We start from the raw sequence: 12,396 nt of genomic DNA, 5'->3' as shown, positions 1-12,396 counted from the left end.
ATAAACGAGCCGAATACGAACCGGTCCAGCTAGCTCGGCTCTTTGACTCCCCTAAACTCAAGCACAATTACTGTATAGAAGACCACCTCCCACTGAGCACCTCTTTCGTTTTCACATATGGAACTGCCTATTATACCAAGAACAAATCATGGAAATAGAAAAGTAAAATTGAAAAAAAGAACAAACAGAAATGAAAAGCACATAAGCTACGATGATTAGGCCTTTTCACCAATTAAAGGGGCCCTACGATCTCACCTGGTCAGAAGCCTTTTTTCTGGAGCAAACCCTATCGCATCCTCTCAACGCTCCGAAGTGCTAAACTTTGTTCTTAGCATTGCGGGAACAAAACCGTACCTCATAACGCTACAGCTCAGGGGACTGCTCATGGCCCAGTTTATTAACCTTTAACATGTATATTGAGCACCCAAATAAGTACCCAAAGTACTTTTTTTTATATATATATATAATTTTTTTGGAGGGCTAAATGCACTAAGATTATCTAAAAATTTTGCCTATTTAAGTTTCGGCATCTGAATTTTATTAAGTACGATAGTTATGATTAATTTTATCATTGAAGTAATATTAGGCATCAAGAATGAATCACTTTAAATAATGAAACGTGAATATAAAGAATTAATTACAAAATTTGAAAGTTCTGATGACAAGTATAAAATTTTATAACTTTTAAATGATTATCTGCAAATGAACGAAAAGTTCATACGGCCATTTAAATTGCTGATGTACTGAAGTACCACGCATAAAGTGTCATGCACTAATGGTTAATACATCAGCATTACTGAGACAATAATTCAGGAGGGGTATCTAAAGCATCTTCCTTCCAGGTTTTTACCACACAACACTTACTTCCTTCTCTGAAAAAAATCTAGTTCAGAGGAGCTTTTTGATTGGTTAGAAACACCACATCATTAGGAATATAAGTATTGTATCCTAGAATTTTTCCTTCGTGGGTTACTAATTTGCTGGTGCGTTAATGTCACATGACTCACATCTACATGCGTTAAATACAAGTAAACTAGTGATAACAGAGGATACCCAAAGCATATATCCCTGGTGGGCGTGCAAAGAATGTGGGGCACCAGCTCAAAATGGCCCCTGTATACAATACAATCCGAGGAAAATAGCTCCCTCGGACGCGTGTTGGGAGTAAACAAGAAAGGGGCAAAATATACACAGAGTGAGCAGTCGCTCTGCGGAGCATTTATACAAACACGTAGAGGGCCATTATTTGTGTCGCGCAGAGAGAGAGAGAGNGGGGGGGTGTGGGGACAGCGCCCGCACGGAGACGGGAGCAGCAGGGGATCAGCGGTCGAGGGCTCACGTGGGTCGGAACAGTGGGGCTCTGGCTCTGCCAACAACGAGGGTGCTCCCGGGGCAATGTTGGTGAAGGGAAATACAAAAGAGATCAGGGTTGCTGAGGCTGCCTCAAAATGTACCCATCTCAAAGTAGCTGCTGTTAATTAATAATTCAGCTTTGCTCGAATTGGAAACTTTTTTACTCCCATGTTTAACCTTTTCGGAGTAAATTTTCGTTCATCCTTAAGTCGCTTACACCAAAGTGAGATTAACCGATTTGGAGTCTGATTTACCCTGCTATGGTTTGTAGATTGAAATATTTTGAACGTCGACATTTTTGTTACGGTAAATTATTACGTATGCTCTAAAAATAAAGCTTCTATTATTATCTAAGCTTGTAATAATTGTGAAACAATCGTTGTACTCTAAAAGTTTAAGCTGTTAGAGAACGGTGTTTAAACATTTTTATATTTAACATTCCTCCTCACGTCTGGACTCGAGACTTTTTAATCGGCCCATAACATGACCTTAAATTAAATGGGAGGAAATTAATATGCTAGGAGTCCGGCGTGATTCGAACTCAGGAACTCCTGCTCTGATACCATATGAAACAATCGTTGTACTCTAAAAATTTAAACTGAACGGTGTTTAAATATTTTTATATTTAACAATAATATCTTAATTTTTCACACCTATTTGCCGAACAATCTACTAAAAATCACTAACCAAATACAAAAAGCGTTGGTTGCAGTGAGGTTGGGGATTAGGGTTGCACACCTTTTAATGCAGGCCGCACACACTGACGAGGGAGAGGGCATGGATGCCGCGCACGCTTTCTCTCTCTCTCTGTATGGAAAGAAAAAGTGAACCCTCTTCACTTGCGATGGGACACTTGCCTGCTTTATAAACGTGCCGCCACAGTTGTTCTGGTACCCGGAAGATGGGGGTCATGTACTCATGTATAGCTGCTCTCTTTCTCCGATCCTTTGAATTCTTTTTTTTCAGAGTACGGTCACGTATTTAATGTCGATTATTATTACTACTTATTATTAGAGAAATATGAAGTACAAAACTTTTCTGCTCGGACAGCACAAGATTTTATAATAATATCTAGACAAAAAAAAAAAATTCTAAATTTGAATTTGATTAGACTCGTCTTGTTTTTAGAGTTTGTGGAATTACAATTGGACGTGCACAGATTCATTCGAAAACCAAAAAGTATCATATAGCCTAGACAAGAAAATTTAGAAGATCCTTGGACTTATTTAGCAGAGTACACATTCATTGCAGGTTGAGAAAACACTGAAAACAACAATGACAAACGCTTAACAATTCATCAGCATAAATATAGTAGAAAGAAACTCTCCACCTCATGAACTCCAACAATTATTATATACTAGAATGCACTAGAACTACCTTAACTCTATATGCTTGTTATGCCCCACATCAAACCCATGGTCTACTATGTACAATAAACCTAGAGAAAAGGCTAGTGCAGTACCCCTCAGTCAAGTTAAGAGATTTGCATGCTGTGTACCAATGGTCGACTACTATCATTTTCAGGGGTTGTTTCGGAGGTATCCGTAAATGATGATGCATTCACTGAAATACTATGGTTTTCGCTCGGGTTCTGCCAAAAGCTTCTTCTGATTGCTCTAGAGCTGAAATTGTTACTGGCGGAGTTGAGATCTGAGAGTAAGGGTTGTAGGGGTGCCGTTCCGTCAAGCAAGCTCACCACTTTCGACATTGAGGGTCGGAGCGTGGGTGATGCATTGGCGCATAAGAGAGCAACATTTAGCATCAGAAGTGCCTCTTCTTTTGAGTATTCCGATCCGAGGTTTGGATCTACCAGTTCCAAAAGAGTGCCTCTCTCTTGAAGAACACAAGCCTGGAATGTTAAAAAAAGTTTGAGCAAATCCGTAAGTTATGGGGAATTGCAAAAATGTGATAATCACTCAATTTGTCCATTAACTTATTAATAAATTGTAAATTGATGTCAACAGTGGTTTTGAACAAACCCAGTCGAGAAGATAAACAAACTCCTCTGGTCTATAATTCGTGTTGCTCTTGCCACTCACAATCTCTAAAGCAACAACACCAAAACTATAAACATCTGCCTTGTCAGTCAGATAACCTCGCATAGCATATTCGGGAGCCATATAACCTCTGCAAGAATCAACATACGAAGAGTTAGTATTATGCTTCGATTACAACACACCCACAGAGGAGATGACACTTTCGAATCAAATTATATATATCACAGTTTGTTGAATCAAACTTTATCAATAATAAGGTAAAATAAAAAATAACTGCAAAAAATCATTTTTACAGGAATCCTTCTAAAATATTGGTATAAGTGCTCTATCTCTAAGATAGAAAATGTGCCATCTCTTTCTAGCTGATTCATTCATGATAGGTTATAGGTAATATTATTGGGAAAATTTTTGACTTATTGCGAAGGAAGATGAGGGAATTCAGGTCAGGAATAATCACTTACACAGTTCCAGCAATTCGAGTGCTGATGTGGGTATGATCCTCCTCACTAAGCTTAGCCAAACCAAAATCTGAAATCTTCGCATTAAGATCCTTATCGAGCAGTATATTGCTGGCCTTAATATCTCGGTGAACAATCCTCAGTGTAGACTCCTCGTGTAGATAGGCCAAACCTCTGGCTATACCGAGGCAAATTTTGCGTCTTGTTGGCCAACCCAATTGCAGTTTGCATTGTGCATTTTGAGCTAGAAAACAATATCAAAGTCATTTTGATTCTTCTGGAACAAAATATCCAAGTTGTTTGTAATAGTCGTCAAACTATAGATGCTCAACATGGCAAAAATAGATAGATTGGGAAGGGTAAGCTCACCGAAAAGAGCTCTTGCAAGACAATTATTTTCCATGTACTCATATATAAGCAATAATTGGTTGCCTTCGATGCAACATCCGTAAAGTTTCACAAGGTTAGGATGTTGGAGTGCGGAAATCATGCCTATCTCATTAACGAATTCCCGATTCCCTTGCCTAGATTTTGAGGAAAGCTGCTTGACTGCGATTATGGTGCCATCAGATAATAAGCCCTGAAGAGATGAATTGTAAAAGAGAACAATTTCAATATAGTTTGTAGAGACATAAATGTCCATATGGATTACTGCACAATTTTCTATATACATGCCTCCCTGCAAAATGTAAATATTCAAATATGCCCTTCCAAAACTTAAATTCTTAAATAAATACCCTTGTATTTTCAAAAACAAACTCCATATATGATTGAAGTGGTAGCATGCTACCATTCTCTCAAAAAAAAAAAAAAAACTACATATATGAAAATTTGGATTTCATAGAGGTATATTGATTAATTGGGACACATATGTATATGCCCCTCGTTTGCTCAGATTTGATGCTGGAGCATCATTATACAAACAAATTGGTAAGTACCTTGTAAACTGAACCAAAACCACCTTCACCAATCTTATTAGCAGGATTGAAGTTCTTGGTCGCTGCTTTAATTTGCCGCAAGGTGAAGGAACCGGTTTGGAGGTCAAGAGCTCTTAGATCTGCTTGGATAGATGAATTAATGAATAATAAGTAATTTATCTTGTCAGCCTTCTCTAGATTAATTAACTACAGTACAGTAATACACTGTTGATGCATGCAAAATTTCGATTGCTCTTTTTTTCCCCTAAGAATTGATGGATAGTTGCTGAAATGAACCAACAGAGAAACACATGAAATTATTATTTTCTTACAGGCATCATAGCAAAGAATGTTAAGTACACTAAAATAGTCGTTAGGTAGGATCACTTCTCAATTCACCCGACTGAATTTATACTCCCTAGTTTTAACTGTGTAAAATGAGGTAATACTTATTTAGGCATTCATCATTTCTGAATAGATGATACTCATGCATGTTAGCTCATGCAACAGAATGTAGAGGAAAAAGAGATGAGAAGAGAGTTGAGTACAGAAAAATACCATTAATGAAACTTTACCGATACAGATCATGTGCAGATTCAAGTATATCCTCAATGTCATAATGGTCGTACTAGGAGAAAGAGCTAAATACAACAAGATGTTGGAAGTATATGTATTAGTGTGATAGTCCAGAATACCTTTGTACACCGAATTGTCCTTTTTCCACCTTTTGCACCTAAAAATCAATCCCGAAATTCCCAACAGAGTGAAGGAAAATACCAAAACTGAAATCCCAATCACAAGCATAATAGGGATCTTTCTATGAGCAGAAGGTTCCACATCTGGAGGTGGGGTAAAGTCTGAAGACAAAAGAAAATAAGGCAAAAATGCTGCATCATCAAAAGTCAACAATATGTAAGAATTAACAATGAACAAACTGATGAACTGTACTTTAATAGGCCAACAAGATTAAAGTCAAGGTGAGGAGCACTTAGAAAGAGGGAGCTAGCGACAATTGCATCTACTTGGTGGGTCATTTGGCTGGAGAGAAATAAAAGAATTTTTGAGAAGTCTAAACGTTCGGTGAGCTTCTTGGCGATGGACATACACTCTCTCAAAAACACTTNTTTTTTTTTTTTTTTTTTTTTTTTTTTTCGTCGTCGAGGCCTAGTTGCCTCAGCTTGTAGCCTAGTTAAAGTTCTATTTGAATGAAGCGGTAGCATGCTACCTTTTCTCAAAAAAAAAAAGAAAAAAGATTAAAGTCAAGGTGTAAAAAAAGAGGAAGGCATCCTGATGAGAAATTTGTGACTTTCTGCATCTGGTCTTCTTCATTTTGTAAATGAATCCATGTAGTATGTAACTGCAGAATTAGTTTACTAAAAACATCAACATAAAACAATAAAACCAGTTAAGTATCCTCGCCTTCCACACTTTTAGAACAGAGCAGAACAGACAGAACAAGAAGCTATACCCCGGTGATGGAATTTAAGCCATCCAATCAACCTGCCTAAGCAATTGTTAATCCAACCTAAGTTAAAAAAACGATGCAGGATGGAACATACTAGGAGTCACCGATATAGCTGAGATAAGAGGACCATATATTCCTCTATTTGGTATGCCTGTTGTCCCTTTTCCAGCCCAGTAAAGGTGGATCGCCAAGGTATGATCTTTGACAAATGCAGTAAAAGTTTTTATAACTGGTTTTCCTGGTCCACCAGCTTCTTTTTCAATATTAAAATCTTCTAATACCATCTTCCCCTGTATTGAACAAACTTAGTTATTGTGAATTCTACCTTCACCAATGCTAGTGTACTGTGCAAAAAATTAGTTTTTCGTTGTTACTAACCTGAATGAATACATTGAATAATCGCGTCCCAAGACTACTAAATGTGTTATCATCAGTGAAAACCGTTTCTGCAAAATGGAGACTCACTGTATAGCTGCCGTTCATCATGCAAAGGCCGTAATAAGTGAGAGAAAGAGGAGAAAGGCGTGCCGTTGTGTACAGCTCAGAGTTAGGCATGGACAGCTTAGAAATGTTTGTTGCGATATAGTTATCTGCATCAAGGTCATTATCCAGGAAATTTCCTGTGCTACTAAATGCCCAGTTTGAACCTAAGTACAACATCGAAGCGCCTTGTCTTTCTGTATCTCCTTCATATTTAGTTCCATTGATTGTCACTCCTTTCCCTCCACAGTTGATATGCAACGAGTATGGGTCTACAAACAGAACACATCAGTCCAATTATATGGGCAAGGAATAGTGGCAATAGAAGTCAAAACATATATATTTTTAATGTAATGTTCTGCTTGAAGTTTTGTACTGAGATCACATAATAATTTTTCTTTTCAGGACATCTTCAGTAAAATTGACTTACTATTGTGTTACAGATAATTGCCATTCCATAAGTTAGATGTACTTACAGTGACCATTGGAAGCATTGCAGGGGAAGTTCCTCTTCAAGCATGGATGCACATAAGGTCTATATGTAAAGATACAAACAGGAGTCAGAGATAAAATGAGTTGGACAACTCACAGCTCAAATGAAATAGGCAAATAGCTATTAATTCCCAAAAATAATGTAGCAAGAAAATCTTACAGACTGCTTACTGTGGGTGAATAGCTCTCTACCGCATTACTGCAAATTTAATCATTAGAGATGTGATTATAATACGTCAAAGAGATTTAACAAGAAAAAAATCTGCAAAAATACCGAAGTATTCGCACATGCTCCCTTGAAGACAGCGGGTAGGGCCTGAGTTCCCATATGTGAAATTATTGTAAGAGAAATCCCTGAATACCAAAATTGAAGATTAGTCTTCCTTTTGAAGATTCATGAAATGGCTGACAAACGAGAAAGAAAATTCCCCTTCGAAAAAAAAAACACACACACACTAGGGGAAGAAAACAAAGTAGGAAGCAAATTCCAAATAATGGCACGGTGAATCTTTTATTGGGACCTAAATAGCAGTAATCAGATACCGTAAAAGGAATGGAAAATCTTAAATGTCTGCTTTTAGTCCCGATACTACAGGTAACTTACGCATTTTTGTTACGCTGCAAGAACCACTCAGGTATTTCCCCAGTAAGCATGTTTCCAATCATATATCTGCCAGATAAAATACTGTTAAGGCAATCCTCAGGGCACAATAAAAGGAATATTAGCCTATCGAAGCCAAGGCTGGTTATAACTTACATAAAGTCTGCACTTCCTAAGTTGGCAAAAGAAATTGGAATTTCACCGCTCAAGGTATTGAAGCTGAGGTCTCTGTACAGACAAGGGAAAAGGAATAAGAAATGATGAAATATATTAGGAAGCAGTTTCGCTGTCATGCCTTGATTGAGGGAGAGAACAAAGTTTTAAGTGCCCGTCGGCACGGGCCGTATCCACCATGCCGTACCGTGCCAATAAAATACCGGTACGATACAGACCCCGTACCGATGGCTCAGCTCAAAACCCTCTATTCTTAAATTAGTAAGTAATTTCCTCAATAAAGTTCAAAAGATGTGATGAAAAGACATAATAAATAGTTAGAATATTTTGTTGCTAAAGAAAATAAATATTTCATGCTATTATGTGTCAGCACACAAAATTTTTTTTGACCGGCACGGCTCGGCACGCATTGTGCTGTACCGTGCCGGCAAGTTTCCGGCACAAATTAGGTTGTTGCAATTAAACAATAGCAAGATATGCTTCACTAAGCTCATACAGCTTAAGGAATCACAAATTAATATTTTCTTCATAATAAAATAACTTGAGGATTTACTCCATTGTTCAACACTATATAAATCATGTCTTAGATTTAAAGAAAACAATTCTCAGTGGACTTGAAATGGATTATGTAGGGACCATTCATAATTGCCAAGAAATAATACTTGAATCCAGTTGCTCAGATAACTCCCCCCAAAGAATATGTAGATGCAGAATAATTGACAAAAAAAGAAAACATCATGGAAGAAATAAAAATTAAAAGAAGTGACATAATGACAGCATCAGCTATACAACAAAAGCCAAAAGTAAATAACTTACAGGAGCTTCAGTTTCTGCATTTGTCCAATGTAAGATGGGATGCTTCCATAAAGGGAACAATTCCTTAGTATCCTACACATAGGAAATACATGTATTTAACTCTATGAAGTACCACAAATTAAAAGACCAACCAAAAACTTATAGTAAGCTAATTAACTCACAATGTCTTCAAGGATTTCATATTACTCAACTCTGGGAAAGCTGACCCATTTCCTCTCAGGTCACTGATCCTCCTGATTGTCACCAAAACACATACTCAAGGAAAATAACACTACATAAAACGAAATTGATAAAACAACAACTTAAACCATGAATATCCATAACATACAGATCTTTTAAGTTTGTCAATTTGGAAATGCTAGAAGGAATAGGCCCCACCAGCATGCACCCTTGGATTTGTCTGCGCCAATAGAGTTTGAACTTCGTAACATGGTCCTTGCTAATCAGTCGACGATAAAAAATTACTCAAAATGTAATGAGGAAATGGAACTTCTTACAGTTTTTCCAAATTCGTAAATTTCTCAATGAAATTGGGTATATTCCCGGAGAAATTGTTACTGGAAATCCTTCTGTTTTAACCAGAAAAAAAAAAAGAAAAGCCACGAAAAATGTTATCAAAAATTAAAAGAAAATGAGGAGAACATTGATGGACTCACAAATCGGTCAAGTTGGTCAGCTTGGCAAGAGACACGGGAAGCTCCCCAGTGAATGCGTTGGTCGGTAACAGTCTAAAATCAAAAGTTACAACATCAAAGTAAATAATTCCTGAGAATTTTTCAGTGTAATTTTTACTGTAATTAACAGTGGAAAAATAAGGAGAAACTCACAGCCTCTCTATGTTAATGAGATTACTGAGCTCCGGCGGGAGCTGCCCGTAGAAGTTGTTTCCCTCGATACTCCTGTCGAACAATAAGTTAACGTTCACTGACATGCTAATTAAAGAGGTACAACAGAACACAACAACAACAGCAGCAGCAGCAGCAGCAAAGTAAATATATAGAGTGAGTCATCAACAGACATTTATCTAATATAATAGTAATGATAATGATAATAATAATAATTATACATTCCCTTACAAATTTTTTAACGTAGTGATCTTGGTAAGCACCTGCGGGAACGGCCCGGACAACCGATTCCCCATTAGCATCCTGCAAATAAACAAATAAATGAATAAATAAATAAATAAATAAGATTTCTATGAGAGAAAGCTCATTAGCTAAGGGGGCGTTTGATTTGGTGTAAAATGAATCGAAAAATTATTTTCGATATGAAAAAATATTTTTGCTTGTTTGGTTCGACGCAAAAATATTTTCTCATAAAAATAATTTTATGGATTTGGAAAAAAAATGAAGTTTTCGTTTTTCGTCGTTTTTCGATGGAAAAATAAAAAGGTTAAGTTGCGCAAAATTTTTTTCATTTATTTTTTCACCGAATCAAACAAATGTAAATCTTTTTAATTTCAATCAAACAAATATCAATAAAAAATTATTTTTTTCTAGGAACCAAATAATATAAAATATTAAAAAAAAATTCAGCAAAATTTTTTTTCCACGAAAATTATTTTTCACGGCTTTTAGTTGAACAAAACCGACCCAAACAAGAAATAAAAAGGAAAATAAAAAGGGGAAACTCACAGGCTCTCTAACCGCATCCGCCCCCATTCGGTCGGGATACTACCCGTGATTACGTTTCGGCTCAAGTCTCTGCGATCGTATTGCCAAAAAAAAAAAAAAAAAAAAAAAAAAAAAAGGGTTCAATGGTCTTTGTACATATTTTCCAAGCTAAAGCAAGGACAAAAAGTGAAAATAGTTCTAAAACCATTTAATTAGTTCTTCTCACAACTGCTTCAAATAGCTAAAAGCATATAGAGGAGGAAGCGATTCTTCTCACAGCTGCTTCAAATAGATAAAAAAAACTCAAAGAGAAAGAAGGGATTCCTATAATAGCTGCTTCAAATAGCTAGAAACATAAAAGAAGAAGCGATTCTTCTTACAGCTGTTTCAAATGGGTAAGGCGGCTGAGCTCTGGAGGAAGCACTCCCGATAGATTCTGCGATTTGAGTAAACTGCGACAAGGAAAAAAAAAATCCAAAAAAAAAGAGTGATGCTGATCGAAAAAAGCGATTAAGAAGAACAGATCGAAGAGGAGATCGAGGGAGATGGGGCAGAGGTCGCGTACATCTCCACAATGCGGCAATCGGAGCCATTTGCGAAGGAGCAGTCGCATGCGACCCCGCTCTCGAAACCCTTGGGCGCGTCCTTCACACTCCAATTCCCCTCACCGCCGCACGGATCCACGCCGAAGTCCCAATTCGCCTTCCCGAGCTTCGCCGCGATCGCCCTGAGCGCGCGCTCTGCGATCAGGAGCAAGATCGATCGATTTAGAGCTAAAAAAATCATGGTTAAAGAGTGGGGAGATAGAGATAGAGAGAGTGAGAGATCGAAGAGTGTTGCTTCGTGTATATACAAGCTAGCTATACCTTCGGGTGGATGGAGCTTCGGAGGAGACGATGCGAATGCATTGAGGAGATTTAGAGAGAGAGGGAGGAGAAAGAGGAGGAGGGGAAAGAGATTTTCTCTCATTCGCTTCGCCATTTTATCCAAGCTTTTTAGAGGTGTAGAGAGAGAGAGAGAGAAAGAGAGAGAGAGAGAGAGCGCGCGCGCGCGTTCTCGAGCTTCTTTAGCGGAGCTGGGAAGAGAGTGAGCGGAGAGTGTGGGGAAATGATTGTCACGGGAAATGGAAGATGGTGGCCAATAACTTTGAAAGCGGGGCGACATTATAAAAAAAAAAGAAAAAACTTCCGTTCCGTGGTTTCGTATTTTTTTATTTTAATACTATATAATTTAAAGTGTATCAAATTAGTACTCTATCATTTCACATTTTTTCACTTTAGTACTCTATAATTTTAAGTGTATCAAGTTAGTATCATGTGGTTTCGCATTTTCTCACTTTAGTACCCTGTAATTTAATATTTTGTTAAATTATATATCCCAAAATAGATAATAAAAAAAATATTGAAACCATAAGGTACTGATACAAAAATAAAACCAAATAATACTAATTTGATACACCTGAAATCACAGAATATTAAAGTGTAAAAATACAAAATTATAGGGTACTAACTTGATACATTTTAAATCATGTAAAAACACGTAAGGGTATTTAAAGTTTTCCCAAACAAATATGCATATATATTAATGCTGTCGGCAATAGTCTGATTGATAGATAGATATTTTTGTCTGTCTCCTACTGTTAGGTTTCGAGATTCAAATTGGATTTGAAGCCAAAAATAATTAAATGCGCATGGAAAGAGTTTAGTGGTTTTACTTCAAAAAATAATAATGATACAATCTGGTGCGCACTGTCCAATGTATATGTGCTAGAATTTGGATGGTAGGAGAAATATTAGATATTAAGTTAAATTTACGGCCAGTTTGGATAACTTGATTTAGACTATAAAATTGAAATAAAATTTATTAATTTTAATAGTTATTGTTTATTTTAAAGATATCGAATTTTAATTATCATTCCACTCTGAAAGAAAAATGATCAAATTTATTTGTGATCCAATCTGATTTTGAATTCAGAATGAACTCTCACAAATACCTTCCTCTCATTTTCTTTCATTTATCTCCTCTCTTTT

General features: G+C 36.8%; 1 protein-coding gene across 1 annotated transcript; it reads right to left on the bottom strand.

Moving 5' to 3' along the window:
- On the bottom strand, positions 2,518–11,510 carry LOC109717005 (probable LRR receptor-like serine/threonine-protein kinase At1g07650). The gene is made up of 24 exons (XM_020242646.1): positions 11,233–11,510; positions 10,932–11,106; positions 10,747–10,818; positions 10,388–10,456; positions 9,830–9,901; positions 9,581–9,652; positions 9,410–9,481; positions 9,251–9,322; positions 9,082–9,153; positions 8,915–8,986; positions 8,754–8,825; positions 7,920–7,991; positions 7,767–7,832; positions 7,451–7,516; positions 7,323–7,361; positions 7,147–7,205; positions 6,569–6,942; positions 6,285–6,480; positions 5,421–5,582; positions 4,747–4,865; positions 4,178–4,388; positions 3,812–4,052; positions 3,333–3,480; positions 2,518–3,202 (listed from the first exon to the last, which is right to left on the bottom strand). Exons 1-24 carry the CDS (start codon positions 11,345–11,347, stop codon positions 2,828–2,830), a joined length of 3,063 nt encoding a protein of 1,020 aa, XP_020098235.1. The 5' UTR covers positions 11,348–11,510; the 3' UTR covers positions 2,518–2,827.

Source organism: Ananas comosus, linkage group 11 (assembly GCF_001540865.1).
Source record: "Ananas comosus cultivar F153 linkage group 11, ASM154086v1, whole genome shotgun sequence".
NCBI classification, from domain to species: Eukaryota; Viridiplantae; Streptophyta; class Magnoliopsida; order Poales; family Bromeliaceae; genus Ananas; species Ananas comosus.
The sequence above is the reverse complement of the archived record's forward strand: the minus strand, read 5'-3'. Positions and strand labels throughout refer to the sequence as shown.

Excerpts from the sequence above, each read along its gene's own strand:
- LOC109717005 (XM_020242646.1), bottom strand. The coding sequence starts at position 11,347 with ATGGCGAAGCGAATGAGAGAAAATCTCTTTCCCCTCCTCCTCTTTCTC. Across the intron at positions 9,482-9,580 it reads CTCATTAACATAGAGAGGCT|ACTGTTACCGACCAACGCAT; the intron begins GTGAGTTTCTCC and ends TTTTGATTTTAG. Across the intron at positions 9,323-9,409 it reads CTGACCAACTTGACCGATTT|AAGGATTTCCAGTAACAATT; the intron begins GTGAGTCCATCA and ends TGGTTAAAACAG.